This window comes from Oxyura jamaicensis, chromosome 20 (assembly GCF_011077185.1).
Source record: "Oxyura jamaicensis isolate SHBP4307 breed ruddy duck chromosome 20, BPBGC_Ojam_1.0, whole genome shotgun sequence".
Classification (NCBI taxonomy): Eukaryota; Metazoa; Chordata; class Aves; order Anseriformes; family Anatidae; genus Oxyura; species Oxyura jamaicensis.
In genome coordinates this window covers 1,146,558-1,168,606 of record NC_048912.1, presented here as the reverse complement: position 1 = coordinate 1,168,606, position 22,049 = coordinate 1,146,558, and the positions used below count along the sequence as shown (strand labels likewise).

The window sequence follows — 22,049 nt, the reverse complement described above, 5'->3', positions numbered from 1 at the left end:
CCCGGCCTTCGGGTCTCGCGAGAGCCCCTGCGCCGGGCGCTGGGCGCCCCCGTGCCGCTCGCGGAGCCTACGAGCAGCGAGACGCGGCGGGCGCCATTTCAGGGAGCAGCCGCCGCGGCCGGAGCCGGGGCCCAGCCCGGGTCTGGGGACTGCCCGCCACGGTCGCGCCGCCCCTCGCCGCCTGCCGCCCCGCGGCTGGCTGAGCGGCGCCGTCCGCCTGACCCCCAGCTGCCCGGAGAGGGCTCCCGATTGCTCGGGCCCATCCCCCACCGTCAACGCAGCCAGTGCCGGAACCGGGAGCCGCCGCCGCCGGGCCCCGGACGCCCGAACGAGGACCGCATCTGCCCGCGGCGCAGGTAACTGCCGGGCCGGGGCCGGGCCCTGGCGCTGGGAGAGCCGCGGCCTGGCCCGGAAGGGGGGTGCCGCGGCCCGGGCCCGCGGGCGGCCGAGAGGCCCGGGCCCCTCCCGCGGCCGTGGGCGCCTCGCCCCGGCCGGGCGGCCCCGCTCCCTGCTGCCGCGTCCCCTGCCCGCGACCGCCCTGCGCCTTCACGGAGCTGGAGCGGGCGGCGCCCGGCCTGCCCCTGCCCCCGCCCCGAGCCCCGCGGCCTGGTCGTGCGGGGTTTGGCTGTTCCTACGGCCACGTAGCGGGCGGACCTGGCCGGCCCCGCCGCCGCCTTGTCCCTCCCAGAGTCCCCCCACGATGGCGCTGTGCGGAGTGACTGGCCCCGGCCCGCGCGGGGCTCCGGCCCTGCCGTCGCCGGAGCCGGCAGCGGAGCGTGGCGGGGAGGAGCGGAGCGGGCCCGGGGCCCCTCACGCGTGGGGAGCGGCGCGGGGCCGCGGACGGGCGAACCGCCGGGGGTGGCAGGGCCCAGGTGGCGCCGGTGGAGGCTTAGGCTGGGCGGCAGGGGAGCAAAGGTCTCTGGCCGGTGCCCCGTGCGACGGAGCTGTCAGAGCGGGGCAGATGTAGCTGAGAACCCGAACTTGGTTTCGTTCGGGTTTGGTCCCATAGGAATCCGGGAGAATTCTGGGGTGGGCAGAGGGGTGTGTGTAGCCGAAAGCTGTGCTGTCACCCGTACAGCTGAAGTTCTTTGTAACATTTCCTGATCTTTTCCAGAAGGCTTTTTGCAAAACAAGAGTAGAGGTGTCATTTTAGCTGTGTTAATACATAACAAGAATTTCAAATAGGATGTAATCTTAAAGTGAAGTACTGACGAGATTAGTAGCAGTAAATTTAATATCTGTTTAGGTTTTATGTTAATCCAGAAAGATTCAAGTATAATTAATTCCTTGTTTGCTGGTTTCTTTTCTGCAGAGCCGTCAAGCATATAAAAATGTGTTGTTTTTGTTTTGGAGGAAGAATAAGGGCTTTTTAAGAATTATTTTGAGCTTCTTCAGTGTTTAATGAAAGATATTTGGAAATTATGACTTTTATTTATTTAAAATGCATGGACTCTTATTTGTGAGTTTTAATAGAAAACCGTGCATATTGTGATTTTTAGCTAGAATTACAAAGTTGATAGGTCTGTTACATAAACAGAATTGATGCATTGATGAAAGTTTAGTGTTATACCAACAAAAGTGTTTTGCATTGAGTATATAGATTGCATGGGGTGAGATTAAAGGTTTACCTAATCTGGTATCTTGTCTGTGATAGGGGCTAACAGCAAGTGGCCAAGAAAGAATAGAAGCACAGGACAATCATAGAGTACACAGAGAGAAGTATCACTTAGTCATCAGCTAGTTGTGTCTCAAGGTCACAAGGAGGGTCTTTGTTTAATGAAAAGCCTTTTCTGTAAACTTCTGTGTATGTTTTTTTTTTGTTTGTTTTGAAGCCTGCGTGTGTTTTTTTCTTTGTTTGCAACTACAGCACTCTGGGACAGTGAGTTCCATGGCTGAATTCCTTGTGAATGAGGACCTTTGTTTTGAACCCACCCAAATGATAGTTCACTCACTCTTATTTGGGTGAGCGCAGTAATAGTCATTCCTAATTCACTTTTTTTGTGCTGTTCATGACTTGGCTCTCCCTGTTTTGTCCCCCACGCTCCCCCTGGTCACTCCCCTTCAGGATGAGGAATTACATCCCAAGTACAGCTGGGTATGCTAGCTCAATTGCACGTATGGAAAAGTAGTTATGGGTGGGAGTTGCCTCTGGCAAGGATTGTTTCTTGTAGAAACCAGGGTTTGGCCTGGTGCTTTTTGGTGCTCCTAAATCATACTGATGTACTTGTTCATACCGAACACGGGCAGAGTAGTAGTGAATTTATCCATATGTGTATATCTACAGGACTTGTAAATACACCGGTAAAAAAGGATACAGAGCTGTTATATGTAAATGAAGTATAGCTGAACTTATAAGTGGTGGCACTATAGCCCAAGAGGTAATAACTTGAAAATGAGGTTAGTGTGCCTTATTAGTTAAGCGATTAAGTATGAACTTAAGTGCTCTGATACTGCTAAAGGATTGTGTTTTATTCTTTGATGTACTAATGCGGAAGAGTAACTTGATCCTTAAATGTAGTACAGATCTGTTACAATAATCTCAGTTATAAGGTTATGGGTGAACAGTTTAAAGAATCTTGGAAATTTGGAGCCATTTCATTATACTGGGGAAGAGTCTTGTAAGCACAGTTCTTACAGCAGGACTTGTAATCAAGGTGCAGGAACTAACCCAGATTGGAAAAAAAACTATGGCACACATGGAAGAAAATCCTCAATCTTGGGTTGTCTGACTCAGATCCGGAGGCCTGGCCTTACTTAGTTTTAGAAAGGAAAAAAAAATGAAACTGTTCTAGTAGGAGGTGAGAGGATGTTGAGTCTCTACTTCTACAGAGATCTCTGGGAGGCTCTTAACAGCGTACCTGCATAGGGAAAGAAAATGAAATGTCAATGGAATTCAGAGTATAATAAACACAAAATTACATTAGGAAGTTGAAAAGTAGTCTGAGGTGACAGGTATTACAGGGCATGGTGTTTGTTTAAACACAAAATTCCAGACTGGATGGATCTTGTGTATGCTTTTTTTAATGCTTGAATCACAGGTTTCTTCTGTGGCCTGTGCTGTGCAGGAGGTCAGATTTCTTAAAGGAAATCTAAGTCTTCAGACTAGCAAGTGTGACGGTAGCAAATGCAAGGAAACTGCAAACAGGTTTGCCTGAACATTTGTTCTTTATGTGTCTCTCTTGGGTAGTCCTTTGGTCAGGCTCTAGTATGTCTTAAGATGGCCACTAGACCCATGTTTCTGCATCATAAATTATCCGTGCTCTTTGTTTTGGAAGAAACAAGTGGAATACCTCAGGGGTTTCTACTTGGTAATTGTTTGATAGCATTTTTGTTGTTCGCAGCTGTAATTGGTTGGTGCTTTGTGTCACATTCTTTAACATCTCACTGGGTGAGCTTCATTCTAGTTCCTGTTGGAAATGTCTTCTGAGACAATGCTGTGTGAATTTGTGCTGATGCAATGATGGCCTGTTAAGCAGAGGCTTTTGGAACATAAAGCACAAAGGTGTTTTACCCTCTTAGCTGGATTTTACTTTTTCTTTCAGGTGTCCTGAAAAATGGCTGATGATATTGATATTGAAGCAATGCTTGAAGCTCCTTACAAGAAGGTGAGAAAAACGTGCCAGTGAGGTCCTGCTTACCGTAATTTAGCATTATACATGAAACTACTGCTGAACTGTAAACTAACATCCCTGGAGCCCTCATGATTTATCTTACTGGAGATGCATTACATGTAACTTGCAAGTAAATATATGCTGTTAATGTAATTATATTGTGCAGTAGTTTCACTTCAGCGTGATGAATAAATGCCCATCTATCTCTCTTTGTAGACTTGCCTAACGATATCTCACCTCTACTCCCATGAATTCACCTTTGATTCCAGTGTGAACTGTCAATCATAAGGTAGTAATTGAGTGACGTATCGCTGTACCGTGGTCCCCTAGGTTTAAAAACAAAACAAAAACCAACCAACCAAACAAAAAACAACCAACCCAAAACCAACCAAACAAAACAAACAAAAAATCCAAGAAACCAAAAACCTCTCCTAAAATTGCCAGGTCCAGTTTGGTATAGCAACAAGGTGAATGCAGTGGTTTGGGAAAACAGCAGGGTTCCAAGAATAACCTTTTCACCAGTCCCATGGCAAGTAAATATTTGAACGGTCTGCTCAGTGCAAGAAGAGAGAGACTTGCTCTTAATGCAGAAGACTGGTGATGGTTAATCTTTTAACAGAGCAGGTGGAAATCAATTGCTGAGTGGACGAATTTACCTAAATTCTTGGATCCCTGAATAGAACATTCTTAGCAAGTAAAAGACAGTATCACAGTCTGCGGTGTCATTTAAAAAAAAAAAAAGCTCTTGTATTCTTCTGTCCTAGTTGTTCAATTAGGAAATGACAATTTTGATGCAAATTTTTTTATTGATTAGTGTAGTGACGTCTCTTACCCAAACCAGCAGTGAATGAATACTGTCTTTTTTTGTTTTTCACCAAATGGTGGTAAAGTGTTAACATCATGCATGCTTTAGCACTGGTTTCACAAGTAATGTATATAAAGTTTAAGACATTTAGTAATTGTTCTTCTGATGTAACCGTTGTGATTAAATTGTAAAGCAAGTATATAAACTATATAGCAGCTATTGTTAGCCTATTCTGCAGTGTTACAAGCATCTCATGAATTTTGGATGAGCATTTGTAAGTTTTAAATGGTATATTTAGTTTATGTAATATTTAGTAGTTACATAAAATCTTGAAGAGTAATTTGTAAATTGTTATGTTAAAATTCTTGTGTCCTGGTTTAACATGGATATTTTCCATGTAAACAGGTATGGAAATAGGGAATGTTTAGGCTGGACTGGTGGATTATTGATGACTTTCTTGGGAGTCGACGTTACTAAAGCAGTGTGAATCCCTGTTTGCTTCAGGGCGAGATGTGTGACAGAGGTGGCATCAAGCTCTTACAACCCTTCAACGAAAATGAGCGAAGATCTCGGGAATGGCATCGGTCACAGGAAATCGATAGTGGCTGGCTGCTAGCATAGCCACTGGGGCTTAGGCAGAGATATAGCCTTGGTGCTGATCTGAGGGGCACGCAAACCTTAAACTTCCTCTTACATTTTATAGAAATAACTTTTAACCACTTGAGTGCTGAATTCTACAGGATAACCTAGTCTCTAAACCATGTAAGGAAGTACCTACAATTTAATATACATTTTTAAATGATGTAAGTTTTGCATTTTATAATTGTATGACTTAAAATTAAGCAGCAAAGTGGTTAAACATGGCTACCTAAATTATCTAAATCTTTCCACATTAAACTGTAAACAAGTAATTTAGTATTAAAATTTTTGTTTTGTATTTTCTTATTCCTATTCCCATTACCCTTTGACCACTTGAAATGTTTCCGCTTCGTCCTCACGATGTTCTTCTATCAACCCTGCTTAGGATGAGAACAAATTGAGCAGTGCCAATGGCCACGAAGAACGCAGCAAGAAGTAAGTATCTTCCCATACTTTGCTTTTGGGGGAGGGGGCTGTTTTTTCTAAAAACAAACAAACAACAACAAAAAACCTTTTGAATGCATGTCATTAATGTCCAAGGAAATAAACTGGATTAGCTTGATACTTGTATTTACTGCAGTTGCAGAAATCATGAAACTTTCTTCTTTTACAAATATAGTTACACCCTTGTCAGTGATGCCATCAAATCTGTGGAAACACTTATTGTTTTAGCATCAGATAAAAATACAGACTTGATAGGTTCAGCATGATTAATCTCTTATTTTTTTTGTTTGTTTTAGCAGTGCAGTAAAGTTTGAACTTCAAAATTATTTGGTGTGAAATTTTAAGCAATTTAGAACAGTTCAATGCCACTGCTTTCTTGAAAGGTTTAGTTGCAGAATCACAGAATATTAAGGTTTGGAAGGGACCTTGAAAGATCACCTAGTCCAATCCCCTGCTGGAGCAGGAACACCTAGATCAGGTCACACAGAAACATGTCCAGGCGGGTTTTCAAAGTCTTCAGAGGAGACTCCACAACGCCCCCGGGCAGCCTGTTCCAGTGCTCTGTCACCCTCAATGTGGAAAAAGTTTAGTCTCATATTTAAGTGGAACCTCTTATGTTCCAGCTTGCACCCGTTGCTCCTTGTCTTATCGTTGGGTATCACTGAGAAGAGCCTTGCTCCATCCTCCTGACACTCACCCTTTACATATTTATAAACATTAATGAGGTCACCCCTCGGTCTCCTCCAAGCTAAAGAGACCCAGCTCCCTCAGCCTCTCCCCGTAAGGGAGATGCTTCACTCCCTTAATCATCCTCATGGCTCTGCGCTGGGCGCTCTCAAGCAGTTCCCTGTCCTTGAACTGAGGGGCCCGGAACTGGACGCAATATTCCAGATGTGGTCTCACCAGGGCCGAGTAGAGGGGGAGGAGAACCTCTGTCAACCTACTAACCACAGCCCTTCTGATACACCCCAGGATGCCACCGGCCTTCTTGGCCACAAGGACACAGTGCTGGCTCATGGTCATCTGGCTGTCCACCAGGACCCCCAGGTCCCTCTCCTCTTCACTGCTCTCTAGCAGGGCAGTCCCCAACTTACACTGGTGTCTGGGGTTGTTCTTGCCCAGATGCAGGGCTCTACACTTGCCCTTGTTATATATTTCATTAAGTTTCTCCCCGCCGAACTCTCCAACCTGTACAGGTCTTACTGGATGGCAGCACAGCCTTCCAGCATGTCAGCCACTCCCAGTTTAGCGTCATCAGCAAACTTGCTGCATTGTTTCGCACTCGTTCCCCTCCTCTCCCCTATATTCTCACTACTGTTCACATTCCCAATTGAGTATTTTAGTCCTTGATTTATTAATTTGTGTAACAGCTGTTTATTTGCAATCCATTTCTTTAAATTACACTAAAACTTTTTTAAGGAACCATATTATAAGCACACATTCCTTAGGAAGCATTGCTGAAGTGTGCCCTTCTTAACTGGTCAGCGACATAATTCCAGGGTTGGAATACCAACCTCAGACTTAGGCCGTGAACATCATTCTCATGTTAAATACTGAGACCCCCTGAAACTCTATCAAAATCAGCTCTTACCAATATTTTTGTTTGGAATTTTTATCATTTCAGAATACATATATAGCTGACATGTAAAAGCTTGCTTTTATTTGAATGACTAGCCCCAAAATACAAACTGCGTTCAAAAGAAGAATAGTGTTTCCCCAATTTCAGAACTGGTTCTGACCTGGGTTTGTGGTAGATGAGGTGAATACTAGAATGTATTTCAGCTCGTAGCCTCTCAGAGATTAAAGTGATGGCATTTGTTTTCTCTCTGCCCACAGTCCCATTTTCAGCTTTCAGTCCTGTGCGCTCTGAGTTTATTTTTAATTGAGACAAAAAGTAAATTAAGTTCAGGAAAAAAAAAAGTTCCATCATTCCGAAACAGAAGAAAGTTCAGGTGTTTTGATACTGTTAGTCTTGCAGTCTGTTTTGTGTGCAGTTCTGCCTCTTTCAGCTTTCCTGATAGTACGCATGTGCATGTTCAAAAATGTTGATCCTGTGGTGTACCCTTGTTTCAGTTTTGCAGTAATTACTAACTTACTGTGTTGCAGTTTTGTAATGGTGTGGAGCTTTTTGTCCCAGAGTTGTGACTTTTATAATGCTGAAACTTAAATCCGGAAAAAATAAACAACACCACTTTGTAAATGCTAAATATCAACAGCTAAAAATGAGCATTAATTTAAGCTTTCAGCACTAGTGAACAAATAACACTATGTTTGTGTTAGATTCTTAATTCCTTAAGCTTCTCTACAATTTTGCTATGTGTCTGTACTATCTATCCAATTATGTTTGGAAGGCAGAACACAATTTTTTTTTGAGAATCTTGTCTGTTAGGAGCCTAGCGTGCAAACAAGGTTCAGCGCACAGTGAGATGGTGAATGGCTGGTAACTTCGTACTGAAGTCTAGCTGTAGTTACTAGGTAGGGTGTTGCTCAATACATTAGGCTCCAGATGGTATTTTGGGGGAACTATGATGATATGAGAGTAGGTGATTGAACTTGTTCGCTCAGAGGTTGGCGAGGCACTGAAACAGGTTGCCCAGAGAAATTGTGGATGCCACATCCCCAGACGTGTTCAAGACCAGATAAGATGAGGCCCTGGGCAACCTGGTGGTATCCCTGACTATGGCGGGGGGGTGGAGCTAGATGTACTTTAAAAAGGGACCTTCCAAGCCATTCTGTGATTTAAGGAGATAACAGTAAGTGGTGGATCTTAGGAGAGAGACTACACCTCTAACACTGTCCTATATTGTATTACAGTAGGAAGTGTGGTTAAGTGACAGCAATGCAGATCATTCCAATTGTCAGGGTGGTGTCAAAAGGATTCTGAGTATTGGGTTTTGATGCTGCACTTTCTCTGTACAAAAATAATAGAGAAACTGTTAGGGTATTGTAAAAAAAGTCAACAAGTATCAAAACACCTGAACGTTTCACTTTATTATGGCCATCTTCTAGTTCTTAAAACCAAATGACCAAATCACAAAGTTTCTCTTGAGGGATAATGACGAAGACAGTTGTAATGGGGCTTCCTAGGTAGAGATTAGAGATCAAAAGCTGCTAATGATGATAGGGCTCTGTTATATGTGGGAACTGAGAGATTTTTACTGTAGTAACTGTTTTGAATTTCAAAAGGGTTGCAGCAAGTTTGAGTATTCCCAAAACTTAGTTGGGTGGTCTAAAGTAATTGCTTGGTCATCTGTTTGAAGTGTATTACACATACATAGGTATCTTAAACTGTGAGATGGTAAATTTTTGCAGGCTGAGACTGAGATAGGAAAAAAAAAATCCACCGTTAATCCAAATATACTATGCAAGAATGAAACAGTGGCTCATTGATTTTCAAATATGAGACAGAATTGACTTAAAGGTATGCACCAAACCTGTAAGAGCCACAGATGTAGAAAAGTAAGTGGTGTAGCAAGTAGGAATCTTAAAGCAGAAGCAAAACTCTTAGGCAGCGTGTTAAAACTGGTGGCAGACAGTATCAGAAGAAAACAGCCTTCCTTTTCCTTACTTTCTTTTTTTGTTGTGTTTTGTTGTACTTTGCTATAAAAATACTGAGTTATTCTTGCTTCATGATGGTGTATTTAAAATCTTTAAGAGGTGACACATGAAGTACTGCATTTACTATGCACTAGTTTTAATACATAAAATAGTTTTTCAGTCCTGTTACTCTAAGCATGCTTTGATTACAAAAATAAATTGAACAAAAGTGCTTCAGAGCACTTTATCTTCCTCATGATGAATTTTACAAGGTTTCTGATGTGCTAAACCACCCATTTAACTAAAAGATTGATACAAATACCAGGAAGTAGCAACTTTTTCATGTTAATGTCTCTAGCATTCTGTTAGAGGAGCTGTAGAATGTGCATAAATAATAGAACTGATGATAATGAGCTGCATTTGTAACCAGAGTTGCTTTCTACCCCCCCCCCCCCCCCCCCTCCCAGGAGAAAAAAGAGCAAGAGCCGAAGTCGAAGTCATGACAGAAAGAGGAGCAGAAGCAAGGAACGCAAGCGGAGCCGAGACCGGGAAAGAAAAAAGAGCAGAAGCCGGGAAAGGAAACGGAGCAGAAGCAAAGAACGCAGACGCAGCCGTTCTAGAAGTAGAGACCGCAGATTCAGAGGCCGCTATAGAAGTCCCTAGTAGGTTACTTGTGTCAAATTGCATGCATCTTGCCTCAGTGTATGATGTGAGAGCTTAAAGTCTCACTGTCTTTCTATATTGGTTGCTAATTGCCTCAAGAAAGGGAGCGAGAGGTTAAGGTTGAAGGTGGTTCAATAAATATGGAAAGAAAAAGAGGAGGACAGTGACATATCCCATTCCTCTTAGTAGTTTTCCTTTTTATCTGAATGCAGTATTCCTGTCAGTACTCTAGCAATGCAGACAAAAATGGTGGAGGTCCCAGTCTCATTTGGCACTAAGCCACCTACATGTTGGTGTTTACATACTGCAAATACACTGCATCTGCAGGCTGTGCGTCACATTTCGTCTGCTTTCATCAGTCCTGTGTACTGATCAGCCCTGCTCTGTGTTTCACCCTGGTATGTCTCTTTTGTATCAGGATTTCTGGAGATTTGGGCTTCAGCTCCAAAGACTGCAGCGATGCACGGTTAGCTTGTGTTCTGTAGCTTTTTGGCACCTGCAAAATTACAGGAGCTAGCTGGAATGTGGCACTGTTGAGGCTCCAGACTGCCTTATAAACAGAGGATCCCCAGTCAAGATCTCTTGCCTTTCTTTCTGGTGGGGTCTGCCAGTCCTCTTATTTCTGATGTAGTGGTGTATGAAGGAGAATGCTGCTCTTCTGATGAGTTAGCTGGGAGGCACTGCCTTCTCTTGTTTGTGTTAGAAGGGTTTTCTTTGTTTTTCCTGTCATCACTGGGTGCAAGTTCTCCACCCGGAGAAATTCAGGAGCTTCAGCACCCTTGTCTTCTGAAATACATTCCCTTAGGTAGAAGTTGAAAGTGTGCATGTTACTACAATAACCCATGTCTATTCTGATGCATCCAGGTGTGTTGTGCAAGGAAGGTACACAATTATGAGAGGGCTTTTGCATTCTTAAGATATTCTGCCCTAGCTGTTCTGGGCAATTTCTCTGGTATTGAAAGATGGTGAACAAAAAGACCAGGTATTCTAGTATACCCTGGGAGGGATACTAGGATACTTACTGGTTTGACAGTGTTGCATTCTTTATTTCAATAACCAAGTGCAATTCAACTTTTAAATCAGCTTAGTGGAAGACAGGTATAGGGCAACTAACTACCCGCCTTCCAGAGGCCTTGGCAGTGACTGTTGGGGGGCCAGCAGTTAGCTCTAGTTCCTCTGCAAGTCATGGATGGTGCTTTTTGAAACAATAGATGTGCAAAGATGGCATCAAAATTCTAGGTTTTGTTCAGAAGATACAAAAGAAAAGGACCTCCTTTGGAACAAAAAAAGGCTCTGCACTGAAGTTCTCTATAGTGGATGCTGACCTTTGGGAAGTCATTAGCTGTGGTGAATGGAGTCAAATCCAGTTGGAGGCCAGTCTCTAGTGGAGTCCCCCAGGGCTCAGTACTGGGGCCAGTCCTCTTTAACATCTTCATCGATGATCTGGACGAGGGGATCGAGTGCGCCCTCAGTAAGTTTGCAGACGACACCAAGTTAGGTGCGTGTGTCGATCCGCTCGAGGGTAGGAAGGCTCTGCAGGAGGATCTGGATGGGCTGGACCGATGGGCCGAGGCCAACGGTATGAAGTTCAACAAGGCCAAGTGCCGGGTCCTGCACCTGGGGCACAACAACCCCAAACAGAGCTACAGGCTGGGAGATGTGTGGTTAGAAAGCTGCCTGGCAGAGAAGGACCTGGGAGTAGTGGTTGACAGTCGGCTGAATATGAGCCAGCAGTGTGCTCAGGCGGCCAAGAAGGCCAGCAGCATCCTGGCTTGCATAAGAAACAGCATGGCCAGCAGGTCCAGGGAAGTGATTGTCCCCCTGTACTCGGCTCCAGTGAGGCCGCACCTCAAGTACTGCATTCAGTTTTGGGCCCCTTGCTACAAGAAGGACATGGAGGTGCTCAAGCGAGTCCAGAGAAGGGCAACGAAGCTAGTGAAGGGTCTGAAGAACAAGTCTTACGAGGAGCGGCTGAGGGAGCTGGGGTTGTTTAGTTAGGAGAAGAGAAGGCTCAGGAGCAACCTTATAGCACTCTACGGGTACCTAAAGGGAGGCTGTAGCGAGGTGGGGGTTGGTCTATTCTCCCACGTGCCTGGTGACAGGACGAGGGGGAATGGGCTAAAGTTGCGCCAGGGGAGGTTTAGGTTGGATATTAGGAAGAACTTCTTTACTGAACGGGTTGTTAGTCACTGGAATAGGCTGCCCAGGGAGGTGGTGGAGTCACCATCCCTGGATGTCTTTAAAAGACGTTTAGATGTAGAGCTTAGAGATATGGTTTAGTGGAGGACTTGTTACCGTTAGGTCATAGGTTGGACTCGGTGATCTTGGAGGTCTCTTCCAACCTAGACGATTCTGTGATTCTGTAGTTCTGGAGGTGAAGTCTCCTGCATCATGAGCCTCCTTGCTTCACTTACCTTTGGATCTTCCAAAAATGATGCTTCCATGTGAGGAAATTTTCTCTATTTGCAGTGCCATCAGATCCATGTTTGATAGGTGACAAGCAGAATGCCTAATGAAATTAAAATACCACCTGCTGGATTGAGAATTCGCATCTGGAGCCTAACCTTGTGGGGTTGTTCAGACAGTTCTGAGTTGGTGTTACTGCAGGTGGTGTTGGCTGCTGCATCCAGTTCAAAATGCTTCCTGGTTGTATTGTTTACTCACTCTTAATCCTCTGATCTTTAAACTGCAAGGTGTTCTCACTGCCAGTGGTCATGCATCTCTGCAGTGCTGGAGAGTGGATATCTGTCTAGTGTAGATAATTCTGAAGGAAAAGGAGAACAGTGTGGCATGGAGAACTTGAGGACTTCGAATTTCTTGTCTTGAAGTGTGATACAGTCATTAAATGTAACTTTTCAAAATTGTGATTGGCTTTCCTTGATGAGTGTTGTAGTGGGTTTACATGGCAAGTTTTGGTAGCAGGGGGGCGATTGGGGTGGCTTCTGCGAAAAGAATCCAGAAAATGCCCAAACTTAGATAAGGGCCCTCCTGCTGGCCAGGGCCAATAAGCAATGTTGTTTGTGCCTCTTGTGAGAGCATATTTAAGATACGGAAAAAAAAAATCTGCTGAGGAACAGCATCTGGGAGAGAGAGAGGAGTCAGAAACAGCCCTGCAGACATCAAGGTCAGTGAAGGAGGCCAGGAGGTGCTCCAGGCGCTGGAGAATTTCCCTTGTGGCCTGTAGTGAGGCCCATGGTGAAGCAGGCCCCTGCAGCCCATGGAGTACTGTGGTGGAGCAGATCTCCGCGCTGAAGCCCGTGGAAGACACCAAAGTGGAGCAGGTGGATGTGGCCTAGAGGAGGCTACTTCCTGTGGAGACCCATCACAGGAGCAGATTCTGTGCTGGAGCTGCAGTCTGTGGAGAGGGGACCATGCAGGAGCAGGTGACCTGGCAGGAGCTGCTGCTGCCTGTGGGCAACCCATATCTGAAGCAGTTCTTGAAGCGCTTCTGCCTGTGGGAAGCCCACATAGGATTAGTTTGGGAAGGATGGCATCCTGTGGGAGGGACCCCACGTTGGAGCAGGGACAGAGTGACTGAGGAGTGGCAGAGACAGAGTCCTGTAGACTGACCATAACTCCCTTTCCCTGTTCCCCTGCGCTGCTCAGGGAGAGGAGGTGGAAGAGGGCGGATGGGGGGGGGGAGGCGTATTTGGTTTCTTTCCTTTGTTCCTCACTTCTCTACCTTGTTAGTAATAGGCAGTAAATCTTGCTGTCTCCCTACTCTGAGTCTCTTTTAAACATCACAATAATTGTTAAATGATATCCCCATCCTCATCTCAACCCCTGAGCCCTTTGCGTCATATTTTCTCCCCCCTCTCCCTTGAGGTGGGGGAGTGAGAGAGTGGCTGTGGTACAACTTGACTACCAACCTGAGTAAAACCACAAGTATTCACAGTGCTTTTTCCATTATGTTCTTTTTACTTATCTTGCTGTTTAAGGGTTTTACAGTTACAAGACTTTTTAAAAAACAAGCAGAAACACTTCAGCATGGCCATGTGTTCTTGCGTAGACATCTGGCTGAGAAGTCTCAGCTACTCCTAATGTACAGTAGAAGTCACTTAGACTGTACACTTGCTATTTTGAAACCAAGAACTTGGGCAAAGCTGCTGGGAATATAGTCCATATACAAACACTGACTCTCTTGGACTTTGGTCAAAGTTTACCTCATATGAGATGCTTTAGTTGGACTCCTGGATATGACAGATGTGAAAGCTGACTTTTTACTAGTTGTCTTCTCACTTGATTATTTTCTTGGGCTATGTGGAATCATGCAGTTTTAGGAAAATATTTACCTAGCTGTGCTTTTGTTATATGTGGGGCTTAATACATTTGATTTGTGAAGAAGGTAACCCCCAGACATAAAGATAAATTGCTTGTGAATCAGTGCTTCTGTTATGCATGAAGCAGGAACTGGAGAACAACTGCAAAGAGTTCTTGAAGAGGCAATAGGAGAGAAGAAAATTTCTGAGATCTACAGTTTTACAACTGTAGAACAATGCAAAGAAATGCATCTGTCAGTTACTGTTGAAAAAAGATCTGAAGTTCACTCAGACCATCATATTGCCTCAGCTTCTGAGGCCTTCCTGTTCAGTCTGTTATGCCTTTACTTTGCTGGGGTTTGTAATGTTCCTCCCTATTTGTCCTGTAAATCTGATACTGCTTGTTTGTCAAGTGTGAAGATGGATAACGTTTTTTCCTCTTCTCAGAAGTCATGCATTATTTGAAAATTTACTCTGTATCTTCTCAGTTTTTTTCACTGGGTTTGAGCAAGTATATAATAAGAAAACATCTTTTGGCGTTTGCTTAAAAGTCATGGTCTTGATGGTTAATCATTGGTTAGTTCGTCTGCGTGTTAGCATTCTGAAGATTAGGCTCACTGTAGTTAGTCATGCTGCGTATGAATTGAAATGGACAACACGGTGTGAAGGTACAGGGGTAATTCCTTCCGGTAAACCTTTAAAACCAGTGTCGATGTTTTCAGTTGCAGCTTTTGGCAGTACATATTGTAGACATTGGAGGACCTGATTAGGTGCTCCCAGCAGCCATTCATTGAACTTGAGGAGGAAATGTAGTATTTAACTGAAGGCATTTTCCAGCAGCTGTTCTCATCCACCATACTACCTAGTATGTGCCTGTTCTTTTTCTTTGTATTTTCTCATAACAAATAGCTTCTAAACTGTCTGATTCTTCCTCCCTCCCCTGCCCCCCAGTGGTACACAGAGCCATGTTTTCCTTCCCTTAAGTGGGTCAGCATGGTTTTGTATCTTAGCCTGAAGCTCTTAGCCTTAGATCTTCCACCTGTTATGGTGTCATGGCACGTTTAGAATGGGCATCTTCCTTGTTGTGGATGCTGAGCTTAACTGTCAGCATTGCTGCTTCCCTGGGTAGCAAGAAGACGTGGCTGGCTACATGGATTTAGTGAAAGACTACTTAATGTCTTCAGACCACTTTATCTTTCAGAGTGTCTTCACATCAATTTATAGCCTCAGGAGAAAGAATCAGTTCTGTGCAGATGAAAAAGCTGAAACCCCATAGCATTCAGTCTGTGCCCCTGCTGTTCAGTCGATACATGGAAAGAATGTTAACAGGTGGTGTTCTTTGCCTTGGATCTACAAGGAGATCAAGTTCAGGGAGAAGACGATAAGAGGAATCTTACTACTTGGTCACAGTTTGTTACTCTCTGCCACCATAACTAGCAAGAGGACTACCTCAGTGTGGAGGGAATGGTCAGATGACCATCTGTTGTAATAGCCTCTTTGAAGCCTGGTGAACTAAAATTAAAATCAGCCAAGAGACTGAATTCCTGTTGTGGTGGCATAACTATATAAGGTTTACTGGCTTAAATGGTTCTATGCTTTGATGTCCATTAAAAACTTTACTTAAAGGAGGAAGCTTCATTTATATATATGTAGCACTTTGTAGTGGTTGTAGCTGAGTCAAACACTAGTGAATTTCCAAGAATCTTGCTGGTATCTGCAAGCAGCTACTTGGGTTTCCACTTGCAACTTAAATCTCATGAAGTTTTCAGTTCTAAGATGTTACACCTGAGCGAGTAGTTCTGCCAGCACTACTTTGCTCAAAATTGAGGCTGAGTTCCAGGCAATAAAGGCACTGCTTTGCTGTCATCAGTGGAATATGCATGTGGACAAACATATAAATAAGATTACAACAATAACTGTAGTTCAGAGTACTCTGCATACATAAATGCTGTCTGGCTCTGGCTTCAGTTATTTCTCGGAATCCTGCATATTCTGAGTTTTTTTGCAATGCATATGAAGCTGAGCATGAAGCATATTGTATGCATGGTGGTTCAGTGTGTTATGCATAGCTTATGCATGCTATGGGCGGTGCTAATGGAAAGTGTTTACAAGTTCAACTGGAAGGGTGGGTGAATGCTGTTAATGTATTGTGAGTACAGGCAAGAAATCTTGAATTCAGTTACTCTGGTAAGTAATGTCTGTCTTTGCTTTTGCCGTAGTTCTGGTCCAAAATTCAACAGTGCCATCAGAGGGAAGATTGGTCTGCCTCACAGCATCAAATTAAGGTTTCTGAGTTTTCTCTACTTTTTACTGCATCATTAATACGTTTTCTTTATAGTAAGACCAGTATATTTGAAGTTTTTTGGTAATCTTGTTGTTAATCTCTTTACAGCAGACGACGATCCAGAAGCAAAAGTCCTTTCAGAAAAGACAAGAGCCCTGTTAGGTAGTTATTTTTGCATGTTTACTTTTTTTTACCCACCCTCAAGTGAAGCTGGAAAAGTAATGGTGAAACAATGCATGATCACTCACTGTCTGACATACAGTCACAAGTAATGCTGGGATTACTCATTCAGAAAGCCCATGAAAGGAGAGCATTAAAAATAGGTTGTTTTCTCCCTGTGTTATAAACTGCCGCCTCCCCTCCAATTATCAGTGTACAATTGCAAATAATGTCAATTTGCAAAACATGTCTTGCTTTGCTTGTAATTTTCCTGTATTTCCAAGCTCTTTCAAGTTAATTCTAATTGATGTTAGAGCTTTAAAACTTTTCTGTTAAATCTTACTAAATACAGAATTCAAAGTACTGTGAAAATGCTTTTTTTTCCTAATCACTGTTGATGTTATTTGTAGAGAAGCCAGGTAACTTTGAAATCCAGAAAGTGCTTATTCATTCTTAAGCTTTTCAATTAAGGGGCTTTGATTTAGACAGCTGCTAGTAAGATTATTTGCTAAATTAATACAGTTAAATTTAAATGATCTTGCACGTTTTTTCACTTACTAGTAAAGTCTTACTGAGATAATTTAAAATTCTCTTGTGTATTCTCGGTGACTTTTTTTCATGTAGATACATATAAGTGTAAAGGATTATACTACTAAAAACTCAATCCAGGATCTGGCATATTAATTCTATCCTGTACTTAAGTGCAATTTTTTTTTTAAGCGTTGAATCTTCAACAGTTTAAAAGTGAAGCATCTGACTGATTTCAGCTGGTGTTCAGTATTAAAATAGAACACTGATCTAGTGTCTGGGCTGACAGTAATTATTCACTATTCATGCTTTTTTTGGGTTAACAAGCTAACACTATCAAAAGGTGAGGACTGGGGAGTTCTGTTTGTATAGATGTCATGCTCTGACTGAGGTGACTGTCTGTATGTAATGCTACAGTTTGTAAAGCCAGTAAAAAGAAAAAATACTGCTTGTCTGAAGGTTTAGCTGGCTAGTCTGTGATAATTAATCCTGTTTTCTTTGTTTTCCTCTCCTTGCATCTCATATTTTTGACTGTATACTCCTTAGTGGTATGTTTACCTGTTCAGGAGAGTAGCAAAACGACAGTCTCTGCTTAGGTGGGGCTTCTGAACTTAAAATACAATTTTCCAGTCACACTTAATGCTTACGCAGTGTTTAGTCACATTCAAGAAATGTTATATTCGTATTAGGTTTTCAATTCTTGGCCTTTCTTAATATCGCAGGTGGTTTTTTACCACCAGACTTCAAAATACTGATATCCCTGAACGGCTAAAAGTTTAAATGAGTTATCTTAGATTATTTTTAATGTACCTTTCTTCTTTTCAGAGAACCTATTGATAATCTTACCCCTGAAGAGAGGGATGCTCGAACAGTATTCTGCATGCAGCTAGCTGCGAGAATTCGACCAAGAGATTTGGAAGAATTTTTCTCTACAGTAGGGAAGGTAATTACAGAGAAGTTAAAGTGATTCTGAATACTTCCTCAAGTTATCCTAGTTCAGGATTGATAGTATGCAGAATGGTAAGCGAGTGGCTTTCTGGAGATTCCTGTACAGGAAAGTAATTTATCAGGAGTTAATAATTCATAACGTTATGTGATGCAAAATACCAGGGATGCAATTCTGATACAAACAACTTCATTTTTCAGAACTTCTTGTCTTCTGCAGATGGGCCTGCCAGTTGCAATATAATTTTAATTTTAGCTTAACTTCTAATTTTGAAAATAGTATTTATTCTATCAGTTATAAGCTTTTGGTATAAAGCATTACAGTGCTGCAGGTGTTCTCTCAACCCTTTTCCTGTGGCATACTACATTCAGCTTTGAATCATAGCTTTTAATGCTAGCTTTGAATCCCAGAAATGGGATGTGTTTGTTAGGATAGTTTGATGCTATTCTAGATTTGCAGCATGATTACCAAGCTGTTGTCTTGGCAAGTAATTGTTTGTTAATCTCTCTCCGAGTTGGACTGTATTAGCTCTTTTCCTAGTGTAGCTCTCTCTGTAACGTCTTGTCTGTGCTTGTCTTCTAGGTTCGTGATGTGCGAATGATTTCTGATAGAAATTCCAGGCGTTCAAAGGGAATTGCTTATGTAGAATTTGTTGATGTTAGTTCAGTACCTTTGGCAATAGGACTAACTGGACAGAGAGTCCTGGGTGTACCAATTATAGTACAAGCATCACAGGTAAGGACTTGATAAACCTAACTTTTTAATCATGTTGAGTGGTCAGTGTTATCTTGCTAGCAGTTAACTTTTGAAAATTTGATTATCATTGAACATTTGGAAAACCGTAACAAGAATGGTTAAATAATTTAATTATAAATGGACTTTGGGTTCCAGTAGCTGACAGGCAAATTAAAGCAATTCAAACTGATAAAAGATGCATTTTGAAAATAATGATGCTAAGAAAATAGTAATGACAAAATTGTGATAGTGTTACAAAATCATAGTATATACTATGTGTATGTATATAAAAAAGCAAAGTGACAATTTACTAGGCACAAGCCAGAATTTTGCATGAAGTTGTCCAATTTGAAGACTTGAGACTTATATCTCTATACTTTGTCATGGTTTTGGCTTTTGTATTTTAAATTAGTCAGGTGGGCAGTATGCAGATAATTGAAATTATTTTTTTACATAATTTTCTTATTTTTTTCCATAGGCAGAGAAAAACAGAGCAGCAGCAATGGCAAATAATTTGCAGAAGGGCAGCGCTGGTCCTATGAGGCTCTACGTAGGATCGTTACACTTCAACATAACTGAAGATATGCTTCGAGGAATTTTTGAGCCATTTGGCAGGGTAAATTTTGATTTGGCACTGTGGTGGTGTTTATCTGAAAAACCTACATTAGTTGTTGAGCACTAAAATATCTTCTGGAAATAATTAACAACCGCTAAATATTAGCTTCACATTCTCAACTATTCTGTACCTATATGTCCACAAGTCTTTTGATACTGAGTTAGCATTTGAGGGCAAATGAGAACCACAATATGTGAGGTCCAGTGATTTTTTGACCTGAAGGCCTTATATGATGGAAAGCTGAGAATTCAATGAGTACCTAAAATTACTTAGAATCAAGCTTTGTTTGTTGTAATTTTGTAGTAGTTTAATCACTTTCTGAAGGGTTCTGTCTTAATTTTTGACTCACATTGTTAACCTTTGCAGTGTGTCCCTTCCTTCTCTGATGTAGTCCCCTTTCTTTACACTCCTGATCAGGGAGTCCCAGTTTATGGCATGACAATATGTTCACTCAGAATTAAGAAAGTGAGCAGATTGAATCTGAACTTCCCACTGGAGACCTAACAAATACTAATACAGCACTGTGCTAACTAAGGCATCCTGGGTATATAATTATTAGATAAAGTAAAGGTAATATATGCAATACGCTGCTTAAATATTTGTTGTCAATCCCATTCATATTTTTCATACTCTTAAGATATTAACAGTGCTTCATAAATATTGTAACAGTAATTTTCAGATGTTTTGTTCAGATTGAGTATGTGTATCTCTTTAATTCAGTTGTGCAAAAGCCTAGAAAATTACAGCAGTTCATTAAATTGTAATTCACATGGCTGTTCTCTTATTTTTTCTCTCAAGGTCTGGCAGTAGGATTAATGTAGATTAGGAGGTTTACATAAAGAGCTGTGAAGGCTCTTTCCTTTTCTTGATTCCACGTACTCTGGTCTTAAGCTCAGTTCTTCCTCTCACTTCTGTGTTGCTGTCTCTTTCCAACACTGTTTTCATGGCTCTAGGATGACTGACTGCATTTAAAACATACAAGTAACTGTAAACTTGTAAGAGTTACCATATACCAATAACTATTCAAAACAGGCATTCTTTTCTTAAACCCTCTGCTCAATTATGCAAACTGTGTTTCTTACTTTGTCAAATGGAGTTCCTTGGCACATGAGGTGCCATGACTATATTGTTTCAGTTAGTATTTCACAGAATCATAGTGTGGCTCAGTTAGAAAGGGACCTTAAAGATCATCTAGTTCCAACCCCCCTGCCATAGCCAGGGATGCCACCCACTAGATCAGGTCGCCCAGGGCGTCATCTAACCTGGCCTTGAACACCTCCAGGGATGGGGCATCCACAACTCCACAACCTCTCCCGGCAACCTGTTCTCATGCCTCACCACCCTCTGAATGAAGAATTTCCCCCTAACCTCTAATCTAAATCTCCCCTCTTTTAGTTCCCCCTTGTCCTGTCATTATCCAATTGAACAAAGAGTACTTCATTGTTTTTATAAGCCCCCTTTAAGTATTGAAAAGCCACAATGAGGTCACCCTGGAGCTTTCTCTTCTTCAGGCTAGACAGCCCCAGCTCTCTCAGCCTTTGTTTGTAGGAGAGGTGCTTCAGCCCCTTGATCATCTTCATGGCCCTCTTCTGGACCCATTCGAACAGATCGATATCTTTGATGCTGTCTGTGCTCATTGTCTGCTAGAATGTCACAGAAGACCAAGCCTCTGCCTGTAGCTGGAGTTCCTTTAATGAATAAGTTGTATATCACCCTTATGTTTGCCTGTTCAGTTTGTGTGTCAAAGTACATGTCTAGCTGCCTCTACACTAAGTTTGATTAGAAGAATTAATGATCTTAAAAAAAAGAAAAAGCAGTTTCATGTTAATGTATGTATATTTGGCAGACAGCCTACAGGTTTTGTTCCAAAATGTTTGATAATAAATAGTCTTATTCTTATTTCTAGATTGAAAGCATTCAGCTGATGATGGATAGTGAAACTGGACGTTCAAAAGGATATGGATTTATTACGGTACGACTAGAATTACCAAACTTTGTAGAGAACTTGAATATAACCTTTTAATGTAGCAAGTACAGTTTGGTTAAATCTCCCTTAAGTCTCATCTTAGAAATTTCTTGTTGTATGACATGCAACAGTGGCCTGCCTTTCTTTTTGACAGTTCTATGTGAGGGTTTTGTGATTGAACAATGTACATACTTAGAATGGAATAGCAGATTTGATGGTCAGTGCCTGTAAAGCAATTCAGTTTTTGCAGGCAAGGATACTAGCAAAAAGTAGATTTTTCAGTGTTGTGAAAATGATCGAATTCAAGTTTTTATGGGGAAATCAAATTCCAGAGTCTAAGACTTTGGGTTGAAAACATCTTTCCTTTCCCCTTTGCACTCAAGATACTTGATTTTTCTGAACTTAGGTGTGTTAACTGACCTGGCAGTTTGTGATGAAAGAAATGTCTCAGCCTGGGACCTTTGGCGCTTGGAGACAAATAAAGCAGACCTAACTTCATAACTGATATTTGATGCTTTTAATGCTGACAATATGCTTACATTTTTAATTCCCAATGCAGAACATCTGCTAGAAGTAGTCAGTAAACGCATGGCAGTTAAAAATTATGAAAGAAGTGCCTGTCCTTGGAAAGTGTTGAAAGACAACTGCAGCCGTGACTTTTGTTGACAGCAGTATCTAGATATTTGAGCCTCAATAATAGATATCTACATATGAGAAAGTAAATACCTAACCTCATATGCGTTTGGTTAAATCTGAAAATATGGAGCACATCTATGGTAGCTTGTAGCTATTGTTATTTTAAATGTAATGTTTTTCATGTTTATGTAACTGGATCTCAAATGCAACAGAAGCGCTGC

At 42.1% G+C, this 22,049-nt stretch overlaps 1 protein-coding gene across 5 annotated transcripts in view; it reads left to right on the top strand.

Annotated features, from left to right (window-relative positions):
• Nucleotides 1–22,049, top strand: part of RBM39 (RNA binding motif protein 39) — a 34,405-nt gene continuing 12,356 nt past the window's right edge. The window contains exons 1-10 of one of the 5 annotated variants that reach the window (XR_004755443.1): nt 1–356; nt 3,543–3,605; nt 5,441–5,490; nt 9,504–9,698; nt 16,178–16,243; nt 16,351–16,404; nt 17,755–17,872; nt 18,458–18,610; nt 19,089–19,226; nt 21,133–21,198. Coding sequence is in view for 3 of the 5 variants with exons in the window: in XM_035343515.1 (XP_035199406.1) it covers nt 3,555–3,605; nt 5,441–5,490; nt 9,504–9,698; nt 16,178–16,243; nt 16,351–16,404; nt 17,755–17,872; nt 18,458–18,610; nt 19,089–19,226; nt 21,133–21,198 (891 nt within the window). In the remaining 2 variants the exon portion in view is untranslated. The remainder of the gene's footprint in view (nt 357–3,542; nt 3,606–5,440; nt 5,491–9,503; nt 9,699–16,177; nt 16,244–16,350; nt 16,405–17,754; nt 17,873–18,457; nt 18,611–19,088; nt 19,227–21,132; nt 21,199–22,049) is intronic. The other 4 variants (XR_004755444.1, XM_035343516.1, XM_035343515.1 and 1 more) reach the window with 4 other exon arrangements.